We start from the raw sequence: 13,720 nt of genomic DNA on the forward strand, positions 1-13,720 counted from the left end.
TTTGTTCAAAGTAATGCTTCCTTAGGCGCATTTGACTTTATACTCCAGGCTGTCTGGCTCTAGGTGAGTGATCACACCATCATGGTTTTGCGGGTCACATGACTGAGCGACTGAACTGAACTGAACTGAAGACCTTTTTTGTATAGTTCTTCTTTGTATTCTTGCCACCTCTTCTTAATCTCTTCTGCTTCTGTCAAGTCCTTACCTTTTCTGTTCTTTATCATGCCCATTCTTGCAAGTGTTCCCTTAATATCTGCAATTTTCCTGAAAAGATCTCTAGTCTTTCCCATTCTGCTGTTTTCTTCTACTACTTTGCATTATTCATTTAAGAAGGTTTTCTTACCTCTCCTTGCTATTCTGTGGAACTCTGTATTTGTTTGGGTATATCTTTCCCTTTCTTCCTTGTTTTTCGCTTCTCTTCAATGGATATAGAATTTCAGTTTTACAAGGTAAAACAGATCTGGAGATCTGTTGTATGACAAGGCACCATACAGTATTTATAAACTTAAAAATGGTTACGATGGTAAATTTTTTTTCTTTTTTTATGATGAGAAGTTTTATGTGTTTTTATCTCATAAAAAATGTATTCTTTAAAAAAGAAAATATTGTATATCATTTGGTCATTATAGTAACATATTCCTTTTTATAACATTTTTGTAACTTGCTACTAATAAACGAGTTCAATCCTAAAGGAAATAAACCCTGAATATTCACTGGAAGAACTGATGCTGAAGCTCCAGTACTTTGGGCCATCTGATGTGAAGAGCCAACTCATTGGGAAAGATCCTGATTCTGGGAAAGACTGAGGGCAGGGGGAGAAGGGGGCAACAGAGGATGACATGGTTGGATGGCAGTACCAACTCAATGGACATGAGTTTGAGCAAACTCCAGAGATAGTGAAGGACAGGAAAGTCTGGCGTGCCGCAGTTCATGGTTGTAAGAGTCGAACATGACTTAGTGACTGAACAACAATAACTAATATGACAGAAATCTCTTGTTGCTTAAGGAATATTATGGGGCTTCACAGGTTGTGCAGTGGTTCAGAATCCACCTGCCAGTTCAGGAAGGCGCAAGAGATTCTGATTTGATCCCTGGGTTGGGAAGATTCCCTGGAGTAGGAAAGGGCAACCCACTCTAGTATTCTTTTGCCTGGAAAATTCCATGGACAGAGGAGCCTGGTGGGCTACAGTCTGTGGGGTTGCGAAGAGTTGGACATGACTGAGCAACTGATCATACACACAAAGAAATACTATAGAATATACTAACGTGAATTTTAAGCACAAAGATGCAACTTATTTAGTATAATGAACAGTACAAGTTGAATGGAAGACTTTAATGCAAATAGCAACACATTAATACAAACAAAATCCAGCATTCTAAAATAAATACTCTTTTCAGACTGTTTCTGAACATTTCCTGGTCCTACTTTTTTCTGTGGAATAATTTTATAAAATTGTTCTATTTGTGTATAGGCCATTGTGTTGTCTGCTGTTAAAAATCTTTAGTTAATTATTAAAAGCATGTAGAAAAATGGATTGTTGTCATTTTAATGTTAACACTTTATTGTTTTTTATTAACCTACTGCAGTCAGCTTGGCTGGTACCCTTTGGGCTGACATAGCAGCTGTTTCAGTATATCCATGGTCAGCTAATTCTTCTGTAATTCCAGTTGTGTTTCATTCAGATTTTATTTTCAGTATTAACACTTTTCCTTTCTTTGTTGCACTTTAGTCTTTTTGTCCAGTTTCCTCTTTCAGTTTTTCGTTTTTGTAAAATGTCATGAGCATTTATCATGGGAGATAAGGAGGCAACACAACTATATGCTTTGCTGTCTGTGCCAGAACTGAATAAGAGATGTGACTAATCACTAACAGACTTTGAAAAAAAGAATGTCCAGCTGTTGTCTATATGCTGATTTGTGTACTACTGAAAAACTAGAGTACTATATTCAGTTGGATACAGCTGATGCCAGTAACTGAAATTTGCATTGTGTTGTTGAGAGCTGGTGTTATTTAATTAAACTATAGTAATTGAAATATGTATATGTTGAACCTGTGAAAAGCAAGGACTGTCTAGAAATTACTCTCTTTTCCTGCCCATTCCTAATCCAACTCTAGCATTTTGACTGAGGTCTTTGTGTCTACTTGGTCATCTCATCAATCTCATATTCCAAAGCATGATGGTTTATTTTGTTAATTTTATATGATTATAGCATGGTATTTTTTTTCTTCCCCCTCTCAGGTCATATTCCCAAAGCTTGGATTAGCACTGCCATGGACCTTCAGGTAGATGAGTAAGTGTCACATGAAAAGTCTAATTTTAATTATCTTAATTGTTTCCATCCTTTTAGTTGTTTGCTACTTTAAATTTAGCCTTTACATAAAGAAAAATTGTATTCAGAGGCTTCCCTGGCAATCCAGTGGTTACGGGTTCATGTTTCCAATGCAGAGGGCATGGGTTCGATCCCTGGTTGGGGAACTAAGATCCCACATGCAGCATGGCCAAAAAAATATTATTAAAAGAATTGTATTCATTTTTGAATGTATATTTATAGTTAACATAATTTAAAATCCCAATGGTATATAAAAGGGTATACAGTGACTCTGTTGGACCCAGTTTCTAGTCACCCAGTTCCTTTCCCCCAAAATAAGCAGTGATAATTCCTTTTTTGTTAGGTATAGCTTTTGTATAAGTGGACTTGGGTTCTATAGGCATACTTCTCTTGTTTCTCTCCTCAATAATCATTCTGTGCTATGTTATAGTAGACAAGCACCATACTGTGGTTTTACTCTTAATTTTGCCTGTGAGGAAGCCAGATGTGAGTTGTGTCATGTCGCCAGCTGAAGTTCCTGAGTAGCGGTGGAGTGACAGCACTGGGCTTTACTGTCCCAGTTGTTTCCACGTGCACTTTGCACGTAGGTAAAGCTTTAATTTTTATTTGGCAAAAAAATACAAACTTCTCTCTTACTATTTGTTCTTTTAATTATTGGTTATTCCACCGTCATACTTTTTGTATGATCTTAATTACTACCACTTAAAAAAAAATAACACTTCCATTGTCTTTTTAAAAAATATTTCTTTACTTATTTGACTGTGCCAGGTCTTAGTTGTGGCATGTGAGATCTGGCTCCCTGACCAGGAATCAAACCTGGGCCCCTGCATTGGGAGCATGGAATCTTAGCCACTGGATCACCAGGGAGGCCCCTTAACTACTACCACTTTTGAGAAGTGAGAATATTGACATTTATGAATGTTTGAGATAGTATGATTTCTGCACTGTAGATTTCATTTCCTAACTTGTAAGCACTTCTTGGTAAAATTTACTATGGTCGTCTGCTTAATCACTAGATATGAAACCAAATGGGCAGGTCACTTATTATGTTAGCCCAGATTTTAAACTTGGTCAAATAGAAAAAGAATGATATTTGATAGAAATTTAACATAATACTTTTTTTCTCTTTTCCCTTAAAAAATGTTCTGCTTCCATGGCAGTGTATGGTATTCTGGTCTTAACATTGGCCAGGTCCTCAGTAATGTTTATTTAAAAGCAGAAAAAACAATTATTTACCCCCTTCCCTCTCCCAGCCCTAAGGAGTGTCAAGTACTATGCTGGGCACTCCTAACATAAACTGTTTTAAATTTCCTAAAAGCCCTAAGAGATAGAAGGAAGAGATTATGCCACCATGTGGATGAGGAAACTGAGGGTAGGTTAGGTCTAGGGATTAGCAAAATCACAGCATTTACAAACAGCAGAGTCAGAAGTTCCAGTCCTATTTTCACAGTTGCTAAGTGTCTTGTTTGTAGAATTATGATGATGTTGCAAATTGAGCTGTTCAAGGTTTTGGTAAGATTGCCTGTGTTCTCTTTATTTAGCATTCTAACAAAGTTTCTTAAATTGTTTTAAAAGTAGAGTTTGTTATTTTTAGATAGAACTTTGTGCCTTTAACTATTAGGAAACTGTTTATGCATATACAGATGGAGTTGAAATCTGGTCCAGGAGAGGTGCTAATCTTGTTGAACGGTTTTTAAGTATCAAGCTACAAAACAACACTACTAAATTTTACCCAGCCTCTTGGGGAGTCTTCTTCTGTCATAGAAAATGACATTGAGGATTTGAAATGCCAGAAACTGAGAGCTGGTTTAGGTCTACTCTTCCCTCAAGGCTCCCTTGTGTTCTTTATAAGAAAGTATTAGTGAGAGAACTGTATAGAGTACAAAAGAAGAGGAATTTGTCATCATTATTGTTTAGAAACAGGATTTGCTTCTCAGTTTGGGGCCCCAGGTCTCTCAAATGCTTAGATTGTAGTCTTCCCACAGGATTAAGTAGTGATTTCTGTTTTCATAGGCAGTTTCATAGGCCTCTTGACACTGTGAGTGGCCTCTTGAATCTCTCGTTGCTCTACCATGTCTGGCTGTGTGGTGTCTTTGTCCTGATGACTTGGTACGTCTCATGGCTACTCTTCAAAATCTATGCCACAGAGGTTAGTATTGAGTTTCTGTCAGTACTTCTCTGTTTTGGACCGCAGAGTTTTATTTTTGGTAGCACACTCATCAGCATGTTGTTGTGCCCAAAGCCATTTTGTGAGTTGGGTTTTGGTTTTTTCCTGCGACTTCACAAGAAATGTGTCAGTTATAACCATCATTTAATTATAGTGGTTTTTGTTTTTGTTTTTTCCTGAGGAAAAGTATTAGTATTTATTCTTAATGTTAGAAAACTAAACTGAATGAACAGTTAGTTAAACTTGCTATGAGTTATCTCTAGTGTAATTCTCTTCGGAAAGTTTCCATTTCTCTATTGAGCGTATACTAGATTGGCCTGCATTTTTAATTAATTTTATATGCTATTGATATAGGTACTATTAAAATATTTAAATATAAGGCAATAAAAATACGTATCTTTGAAGGAAATTTTAGAATTTATATTGAAGAAATGATTTTAAATGAATAGGAATAGCATTGTCTTCATCATTCAAATATTCGTCTTGGAAAATGAGTGTTTCTGTTTTATTTTACCATTTCTGTAGATTTGTATCCTTCAGTGGCTTCAGAGAATTTTTGTTTCTTAAATTTGTTTCTATTATTGGAAGCCAGGGATCCAGTAATTTTGGGAAAGTAACATTTTAGACGGTAGTGTATTTGAGTATATATAATTTTAATGCTAGCTGTTTTTGTAAGGAACACTAAAGATGTTAAATTTGGTTGTCTTGTCTTCTTTATAATGAATTCCAAATAGTACTAAATATACTGAATGTCATTAGTGCTAATATACTGAATGTAATTTGTCATGAAAACAAGACATTGCATAGTCTTTATATTTAATTATATTTGATAGGCTCATCTGTTCCCTGTTCAACCACCATTTTCAGAAGACTCAGATGAATGCCTCCCGAAAGTTTTAAACAGCAATCCTCCCCTCATCATAAAGGTACCAGAGCTATGCATTTTGTGTATTTACACAGTCATCTCTAACTTATCTTACGGAATGATCTTAGTATTTAACATATTTATATTTTTTGAAGGTCTAGAATATTCTAATACTGTAAAAAGTATTGTAAAAATCACCTACATGCTACATTGAATGTTATTACTTTTTCCAGCTTTCATTCCAAGTGACTAAAATGCAAATATATATTGCAATGTATGTGTATAAGCTAGACTATTTCTGTGTTTAGGAGAGATAGAAAAATGTTTCAAGTATGAAATATAATGCTATATAACGATAGACATTGGTTTTTCAGAAATTCCTCATGGTAGCAAAACAAAACACTTTTTTTAGTCACTGGATTAGGAAATATTTTCATGAGTATCATTGACTATTATGATCATAGAAAGTTTGTTATGATCAAACAGAGAGTACATAGTTAATGAACTCTCTTAAAGTTTGAATAATGATAATCTGAAACAAATTTTAATCAAGTCTAAAGAATTTGTAACATGTTTCTAAATCAACCTAAGTGAGAATAAATTATTTTGATTTTGAAATTTTAAAGTAGAACTATAATATATGTGATCTTGTTAAAAGTTCATAGTACTTAAAAAAGAATGAAAGTAGAACCTAGAGTTTGGATTATACTATAGAAAAGTTGTAAACTAATAAGAAAATGACCCACCGAGGTTCTAATTACCCTTAAATATCAATTATGATTAGTTTATTAGATAAACAAAAATATCAGATACTCATTTGGTTATTTAACAGATCTGTAATTATTGGGCACATGTCAGTCGCTGCTAGTTGCTTAGGGTGTAATGATGAATAAGACAAAGCACAACCTACTGGATAAGGCTGATACACAAAATAAGGAAAATTTACTGTGTTAAGTGCAACGGGAACCACTTACTCTGCTTGGGACCCAAACAAGAAACCTTCACAGAAGGGTTGGTGTCTTGAATGATGAGTGAAGTGGTTTGTCAGGGAACAAAATGAAGATCTAACATAAAGAAGCACAGAGTATGTTGTGTATCTGCTGCATGCTGGGTACTACCCTTGGATGTGGTAGTGAGCAAGGTGTTGTCCCTGCCTCACAGCTTGGTGGCTGGTACCAGGTAAGACAAGTTAAGTAGGCACTTAATATAAATTACCATGAGTACAGCGGTTGAGAGCTGTGTGTTAGGGAGGCCAGGGAAGTTCCAGGAGGAAGTGACATTCTATGTTTCCCACCACAAGGTGGAAAGGAACACATTTCCTTTCTGTAGTTCCTTGGTAGCTGGAGCCCATAGTGCCTAGGGTAGCCTACGGAGGGAAAGTGAAAGTCTTGAAGGAAAAGTTGTGGTTCTGAAAAGTCTTCCCTTCATGAAAAATCTCAGCTAATTTCCCCTTAGATATGTAGTGTTGAGCCCCATTCATAAATAAGATTTTATATAGAGGGTAAAAAAATTAAATAATGTGTATTTTCTTTCCTTTCAGTATTTGGCCCTGCAGGACCTGATGTTGCTTTCTCAATATTCTCCTTCACGAAGACAAGAAGTTTTTAGCCTTAGCCAACCAGGTATTGCTAAAAGTAATAGACCTAATAGGAATTGAGTATGTATGTGCAGAAAGCAATCTACTTAAAATTTTTGCTGAGTGAGATGTATTTATTAAAACATCACACATCAGTGAGTCTGTTAAAGAATCGATTTGAATCTAATACACCTAAGTGTTCACATTGTTGTGGTTAAAAATTATGTTTCTAGGGAAAGTATTTTTCAACTTTTATGTTATTTCCTTCCGCCCCCCTCTTCCCTTCACCTCAAGAAATTGGAGGTAGGCTGACAGTTTTAGAGCAGAAAGGTACAGTTTAAGAATCCCAGAAGTTTTAATGCTACAAAGGGTCTTAAAAATCAAGTGGTCTGATTCTCTCATGGAGGATCTAAGTCTCAAGAGAGATTAAGTGACTTAATAAAGTTAATGTCAAGAGTTGGAATTAAGAAATTCTGTCACTTGACTCTTAAGTGTGGAGCTCCCTATTCCGGCCATGCTTCTTTGCCTCCCTGTAAAAAAGCAGTGTGAAAAGGAACTAGGTTTGATGGTGATCCGTCCAAGGAGGCTCTTGGCAACTCTGGAACACTTCTCTGTTGTAACTTGCCAAGCTCCTCAAGGTTGCAGCTGTGCCAGTAATGCTCTGTCTAGTTGTTAGAAGGAAAACCTTCCAGCCCAGCACCAGTAGGGACAGAACTGGGTGGCTTTCTCTCTCACTATTAAGCTCTTCATTATTTGGCCAAACTTGTCAATTCCCACATTATAAAATAAACCTATAGTTATATGCTATGTGGTAATAAAATCCAGTTATAAAAAAATATAAAAATATACCTCTCTCCTTTTATGTTGTTCAGTCGCCAAGTCATATCTGACTCTCTGCCACCCCATGAACTGCAGCACATCAGGCTTGCCTGTCCTTCACTATCTCCCTGAGTTTGCTCAAACTCATGTCCTTTGAGTTGGTGATGCCATCTAACCGTTTCATCCTCTGTCGCCCTCTTCTCCTTTTGCCCTAATCTTTCCCAGTATGAAAAACAATCTACTGCTGATGCTGTGAAAATTAACTGTAGCAATTCTTTTCTAGTAGGCTTAGGTTTACTTAAGAATTCCCTATACACTAAATGTTTTCACCAGATATTCAAGTTAACTGTAACAGGGTGGCCTGCTCTCTGTCAAAGGACATATTATTAACTGGGCAGAGAAATAGAGATCAGATTTATGGTTACCAGAGGTGAAGGGTGGAGGAGAGAGAATTAGATGAAGGCAATCAAAAAGCACAAACTCTCAGTTATAAGATAAATAAGTACTAGGGATGTATGTGCAATATGATAAATATAATTAACACTGCTATATATTATATATGAAAGATATTGAGTGTAAATCCTAAGAATTTTCATCACAAGGAAAAGGGTTATTTTCTATTTGTTTAATTTGTATCTGTCAGAGATGATTGATGTTTGCTAAACTTACTGTGATTACCATTTCATGATGTATGGAAGTCAAATCATTAGGCTGTATATACCTTAAACCTGATATAATGCTGTGTGTCAATTATGTCTCAAAACTGGAAGAAAAAAATGTAATTGGACCATGAAATAGTTCCTTTGTGGTCCTAAGTTACAGCAGAATAAAACATCCTGGGGCCTATTGTTGAAATATTGTGTTTGTTTTCAGGTTAAGTGGTATTTCTCTTTTGAGCTGTGAGTAGAGGGAAAGATTTAAGGAGGGACCTAAGCGAAGAGAGAATGATTTATTTGGCACCCAGGATGGAGAAACCAGTTTTTAGTGGATTCCTCTGCTGTTCTGAACACACAGTGAAGCGCAGTTGATTTTTACATGACAACTATAGGAGATAAAAGGTTTTAGAAATCAAAAGATAGTGAGAAAGGAATTAAGAGTGTGGATCACAGTAGTTTAAATTAGTAGGATAGCAGATTCATAAACCCTCTAAGTATAAAGTATGATCACTATCAAATAATGTGTCACTTCTGTAGATACAATAGCAAATAGGGGCTCTTTTGCAAATGAAAATGTAAGGAGGCACAGTAGGTCAGCCACAGCAGTTTAAAGGTCACTGGGGGCCTTGGGGTGCATCTCATTAGACATGCTCAGTGTCTTAGTCTTTGGTCTGACCAGTATTGCTAGTGAAGTAACCTGGGTCTGTTTCACTCAAATCGTGTTCCTGTGTTTGGCTTTATTTTAGCAGTCAATTTGAGAGTTTTGTTTTGTAGACTTAGGAAAATTATTTCACCCAAATATTTATCGAATTTCTGTTACTATATGGCTTGAGTATAAATAATGGCTTCATAGTAGAAAAGTGGGCCCCACTACAAAGTGTAACAGGCATTTCTCATTGATATTTCTCCCCATTTTGAGAGGATTCTATAAGATTATCTTCATTTTAAAAGCTGGTATTTGGACCTCTTAGGTGGACATCCCCACAATTGGACAGCTATTTCAAGAGAGTGTTTGAATCTTTTAAATGATATGACTCAGAAACTTGTGCTCTACCAAGAAGCTGCTGCTACGAATGGGAGAGTGATGTCTTCATCGTACCCAGTGGAAGCTAAGAAATTGAATTCTCCAGGTAAATCCTTACACTACCAAGAGAGGGGAAAGCACTTACATTCTATTTCCTAAGAAGGATAACAGTAGTTAATCTAAGGATTAGATTGTATGTAAGTGTGAAGTATATATTTTTAGGCAGAATTGATCCAATATATGGGATATTGTACTGAACCAAGAAGGCCGCCTGAGTATCATTGTAGATGGTGGTAGTGTTAAAAGGTTAACACATTTGATCATTAAACAGCAGACTTCAGTTTAGCCTAAAACAGAGTCAAGTGAATCTTTACAAGCAGTAGTGGATGCTGTTCTGATTGCAGTATCCCAGAGGTAAAAAATTGCTGGAGTGCCAGAGAGAAGCAACTGAAGTGACTCAGTGATTTAGGGATAGGGGTGTCACATTCATTGTTTTAAGGTAGCTAAATGTTCGAAAGATGAAAGCTGAGAGGAAGAAGTAGAGGTGGAGGAACCTATGCTATTTCACAAAACACCTTAAGTAGGTGATACTTAGGAATGTAAGACTGAGGAAAAGACTTAATGTTCTGATGCCTTGGGAGCCAGGCATTTAAAGAAAATGGGCAGAATTAGCTGGGTGAGGACCATGGTACACTTGGGGGCATAGGCTTCATCTGAAATGGAAAACTATGGGTTAGCTTTGATCCATGGTTCCCATGTGAGAATTTGGGCCCAATATCTGAACTTCTGATACTGGAGGTTTGTAACATTGTACAGGAGGCAGTTATCAAAACCATCCCCAAGAAGAAGAAATGTAAAAATGCAAAATGATTGTCTAAGGAGGCCTTACCAATAACTGAGAAAAGAGAAGCAAAAGGCAAAGGAGAAAAGGAAAGAAATACCCTTCTGAATGCAGAGTTCCACAGAATAGCAAAGAGAGGTAAGAAAACTTTCCTAAGTCAACAGTGCAAAGAAATACAGGAAAACAGTAGAATGGGAAAGACTAGAGATCTCTTCAGGAAAATTGCAGATATCAAGGGAACATTTCATGCAAGGATGGGCATGATAAAAGACAGAAGTGGTATGGACCTAACAGAAGCAGAAGATATTAAGACAAGGTGGCAAGAATATACAGAACTATAAAAAAAAATCTTAACAGCCCAGATAACTGTGATGGTGTAATTACTCATCTAGAGCCAGACAAAGTCAAGTGGGCCATAGGAAACATCACTATGAACAAAGCTAGTGGAGGTGATGGGATTCCAGCTGAGCTATTTCAAATCATGAAAGATGATGCTGTGAAAGTGCTGCACTCAATATGCCCGCACATTTGGAAAACTCAGCAGTGGCCACAGGACTGGAAAAGGTCAGTTTTCATTCCAATCCCAAAGGAAGAATGCCAGAGAATGTTCAAACTACCGCACAATTGTACTCATTTCACATGCTAGCAAGGTAATACTCAAAATCCTTCAAGCTAGGCTTCAACAGTATGTGAATCAAGAACTTCCAGATACACAAGTTGGGTTTAGAAAAGGCAGAGAAACCAGAGATCAAATTGCCAAAATCTGCTGGATCACAGAAAAAGCATGAGAATTCCAGAAAAACATCTACTTCTGCTTCATTGACTATTCTAAAGCCTTTGACTGTGGATCACAACAAACTGTGGAAAATTCTTAAAGAGATGGGGATACCGGACCACCTTACCTGTCTCCTGAGAAATCTGGATGTGGGTCAAGAAGCAGCAGTTAGAACCAGGAACAACAGACTGGTTCCAAATTGGGAAAGGAGTACGTCAAAGCTGTATATTGTCACCCTGCTTATTTAACTTCTATGCAGAGTACATAATGTGAAATGCCAGTCTGGATAAAGCATAAGCTGGAATCAAGATTGCCAGGAGAAATATCAATAACCTCAGATATGCTGATGACACCACACGTATGGCAGAAAGTGAAGAGGAATTAAAGAGCCACTTGATGAAGGTGAAAGAGGAGAGTGAAAAAGCTGGCTTAAAACTCAACATTCAAAAAACTAAGATCATGGCATCCGGTCCCATCACTTCATGGCAAATAGATGGGGAAACAATGGTAACAGTGACGAACTTTATTTTCTTGGGCTCCAGAATCACTGCAGATGGTGACTGCAGCCATAAAATTAAAAGACACTTGCTCCTTGGAAGAAAAGCTATGACAAACATAGCATATTAAAAAGCAGAGACATTACGTTGCTGACAAAGATCCTTATAGTCAAAGCTATTTTCCAGTAGTCATGTATAGATGTGAGAGTTGAACCATAAAGAAGGCTGAGCGCTGAAGAATTGATGCTTTCGAACTGTGGTGTTGGAGAAGAGTCTTTAGAGTCCTTTAGACAGCATGGAGATCAAACCAGTCAATCCTAAAGGAAATCAATCCTGAATATTCATTGGAAGGACTGATGCTGAAGCTCCAATACTTTGGCTAGCTGATTTGAAGAGCCGACTCATTAGAAAAGACCCTGATGCTGGGAAAAATTGAAGACAGGAGGAGAAGGGGACAACAGAGGATGAGATCGTTGGATGGCATCACCGACTCGATGGTCACATGTTTGAGCAAACTCCGGGAGATGGTGATGGACTGGTGTACTGCAGTCCATGGGGTCGCAAAGAGTTAGATAGGACTGAGTGACTGAACAACAACAACAATCTGAACTTCTGGTCTTTTTCTTTTTTTCTTTTAAACAGACAGCTGAAGAAGTTTTGAGGGAAATCCACCGCTTTTTAAACATTACCAACTAATCTTGATATGTAAAAAAATTACAATATGGGCCAAAGGAAACATATCTCTGATTTTGATTTCATTATTCTGCTGGCTTCATAGACCACAAACAAAGAGATTGCAGAAGAAAAGTGATTTAGATAAGTTCATGAATGTCAGGTTTTAAAAGATTCTACTGTGTTTCAGATGTCAACATTCAGATTAGCATTTATTTATTCAACAAGTAGTTATTGAATGACTGCCACGTACCAAGCACTACCAGAGAATCAAAGATGCAGAAACATTCTTGGGCCTGACCTTTTAGTGGGAGGCACACAAACGATGACAAGACAGTGTAACTATTAAAAAGAAGTCTGAATGAGCAGGATGATGCTTGATAATGGAAGGAGGAGTTTAAAGTTGGTCCTGTAGAGAAGTAAGGAGAGTCTTCATTTTATCAACCTTGACCTTTCTGAGCATGGAGGGCAGAAACAAGGAGAACAACTCCACAGAGAAATCTGAAGAACGTATGAGTTGCAGACCTACATCAGTAGAAGCTGAAAAGGGACAGGGAACTTCTGGTGAAGCAGAGATAGCAAAAAATTCAGCACAGGGGACCAAAAGAAAAAGAGATACAAAAAATAGCACAGCCTGCGGTCCAGGAGACATGTCACAACGTTGTGACGGTGTGAAACCTCCCAAGACACCGATGCGGATCCCCATCCCCCCTCTACCTGCTGTCCTGCCGCCAGTCAACCTGGTCCATAGGGACGTCATTCGTGCTTGGTGCCAGCAGTTAAAACTGAGCACCAAAGGCCCGAAACTAGATGGATATAAACGACTCTGTGAATATACTTACCCTCATCAAAAAAACATTCCTGCCACAGCACAGGAGGCCAGGATCCTGTCACTATCGAAAAGGATAAAGATAGAAAAGGGGGAACTACCACTGGAATGCTCTGTTGAGAGAATGTCTTCTGAAGGGGCTGCTCCTCCTGCACCAGGGCCATCTGCCCTTGAGGGAGCTCCTCCGCCTCCTGAGGCAGTTGTATCAACTTCTGCCCCCAACTCAGAAGCTGTGTTTGCCGCCTGGAGCAGAATGACAGCCAGGGCCGTGAAGATGGAGTCAGTACGATCACAAGAGACTTGTGAGGTCCAGTGGTGCGTGGTCCACAGGAGAAGTCTCCCAGCTAACACAGAAGGCTGGGTTCGTTTACAGTTTCATGCTGGGCAGGCCTGGGTGCCTGGAAAACGAAGGAGGGTGTCTGCATTCTTCCTGATACCATCTGGTGACTTTCCACCCCCACACCTGGAGGACAATATGCTGTGCCCTGAGTGTGTACACAGGAATAATTTATTAACAAAAAGCCTGCAGTGAGATCATAATACCAGTAAAAGGGTACAGCTATGATTATAATGATAGAGAAGTGACTACAATCAACTCCATGGTGACTTTAGACAGCAGAACTCTGGGCCGCTCCACTCTTTCCATGCTTCCTGCTTCCAGGGTGCAC

The 13,720-nt window shown here is 38.0% G+C and overlaps 2 protein-coding genes across 3 annotated transcripts in view; both read left to right on the plus strand.

The window, feature by feature from the left end:
* The window catches only part of NDC1 (NDC1 transmembrane nucleoporin), a 61,401-nt gene that overhangs the window by 17,622 nt on the left and 30,059 nt on the right, over positions 1–13,720 (plus strand). For both annotated transcript variants that reach the window (XM_025288682.2, XM_006061751.3), the window contains exons 7-11: positions 2,241–2,292; positions 4,345–4,480; positions 5,332–5,424; positions 6,904–6,985; positions 9,386–9,544. In XM_025288682.2, the coding sequence (XP_025144467.1) occupies positions 2,241–2,292; positions 4,345–4,480; positions 5,332–5,424; positions 6,904–6,985; positions 9,386–9,544 (522 nt within the window). The remainder of the gene's footprint in view (positions 1–2,240; positions 2,293–4,344; positions 4,481–5,331; positions 5,425–6,903; positions 6,986–9,385; positions 9,545–13,720) is intronic.
* LOC102395546 (developmental pluripotency-associated protein 4-like) lies at positions 12,068–13,608 on the plus strand. The gene has a single exon (XM_044944995.2). The coding sequence runs from the start codon at positions 12,685–12,687 to the stop codon at positions 13,582–13,584; it is 900 nt and encodes a 299-aa protein (XP_044800930.1). The 5' UTR covers positions 12,068–12,684; the 3' UTR covers positions 13,585–13,608.

Source organism: Bubalus bubalis, chromosome 6 (genome assembly GCF_019923935.1).
Source record: "Bubalus bubalis isolate 160015118507 breed Murrah chromosome 6, NDDB_SH_1, whole genome shotgun sequence".
NCBI lineage: Eukaryota > Metazoa > Chordata > Mammalia > Artiodactyla > Bovidae > Bubalus > Bubalus bubalis.

What these genes read in the sequence shown, in the direction of transcription:
- LOC102395546 (XM_044944995.2), top strand. Translation starts at nt 12,685, where the DNA reads ATGGAGGGCAGAAACAAGGAGAACAACTCCACAGAGAAATCTGAAGAA.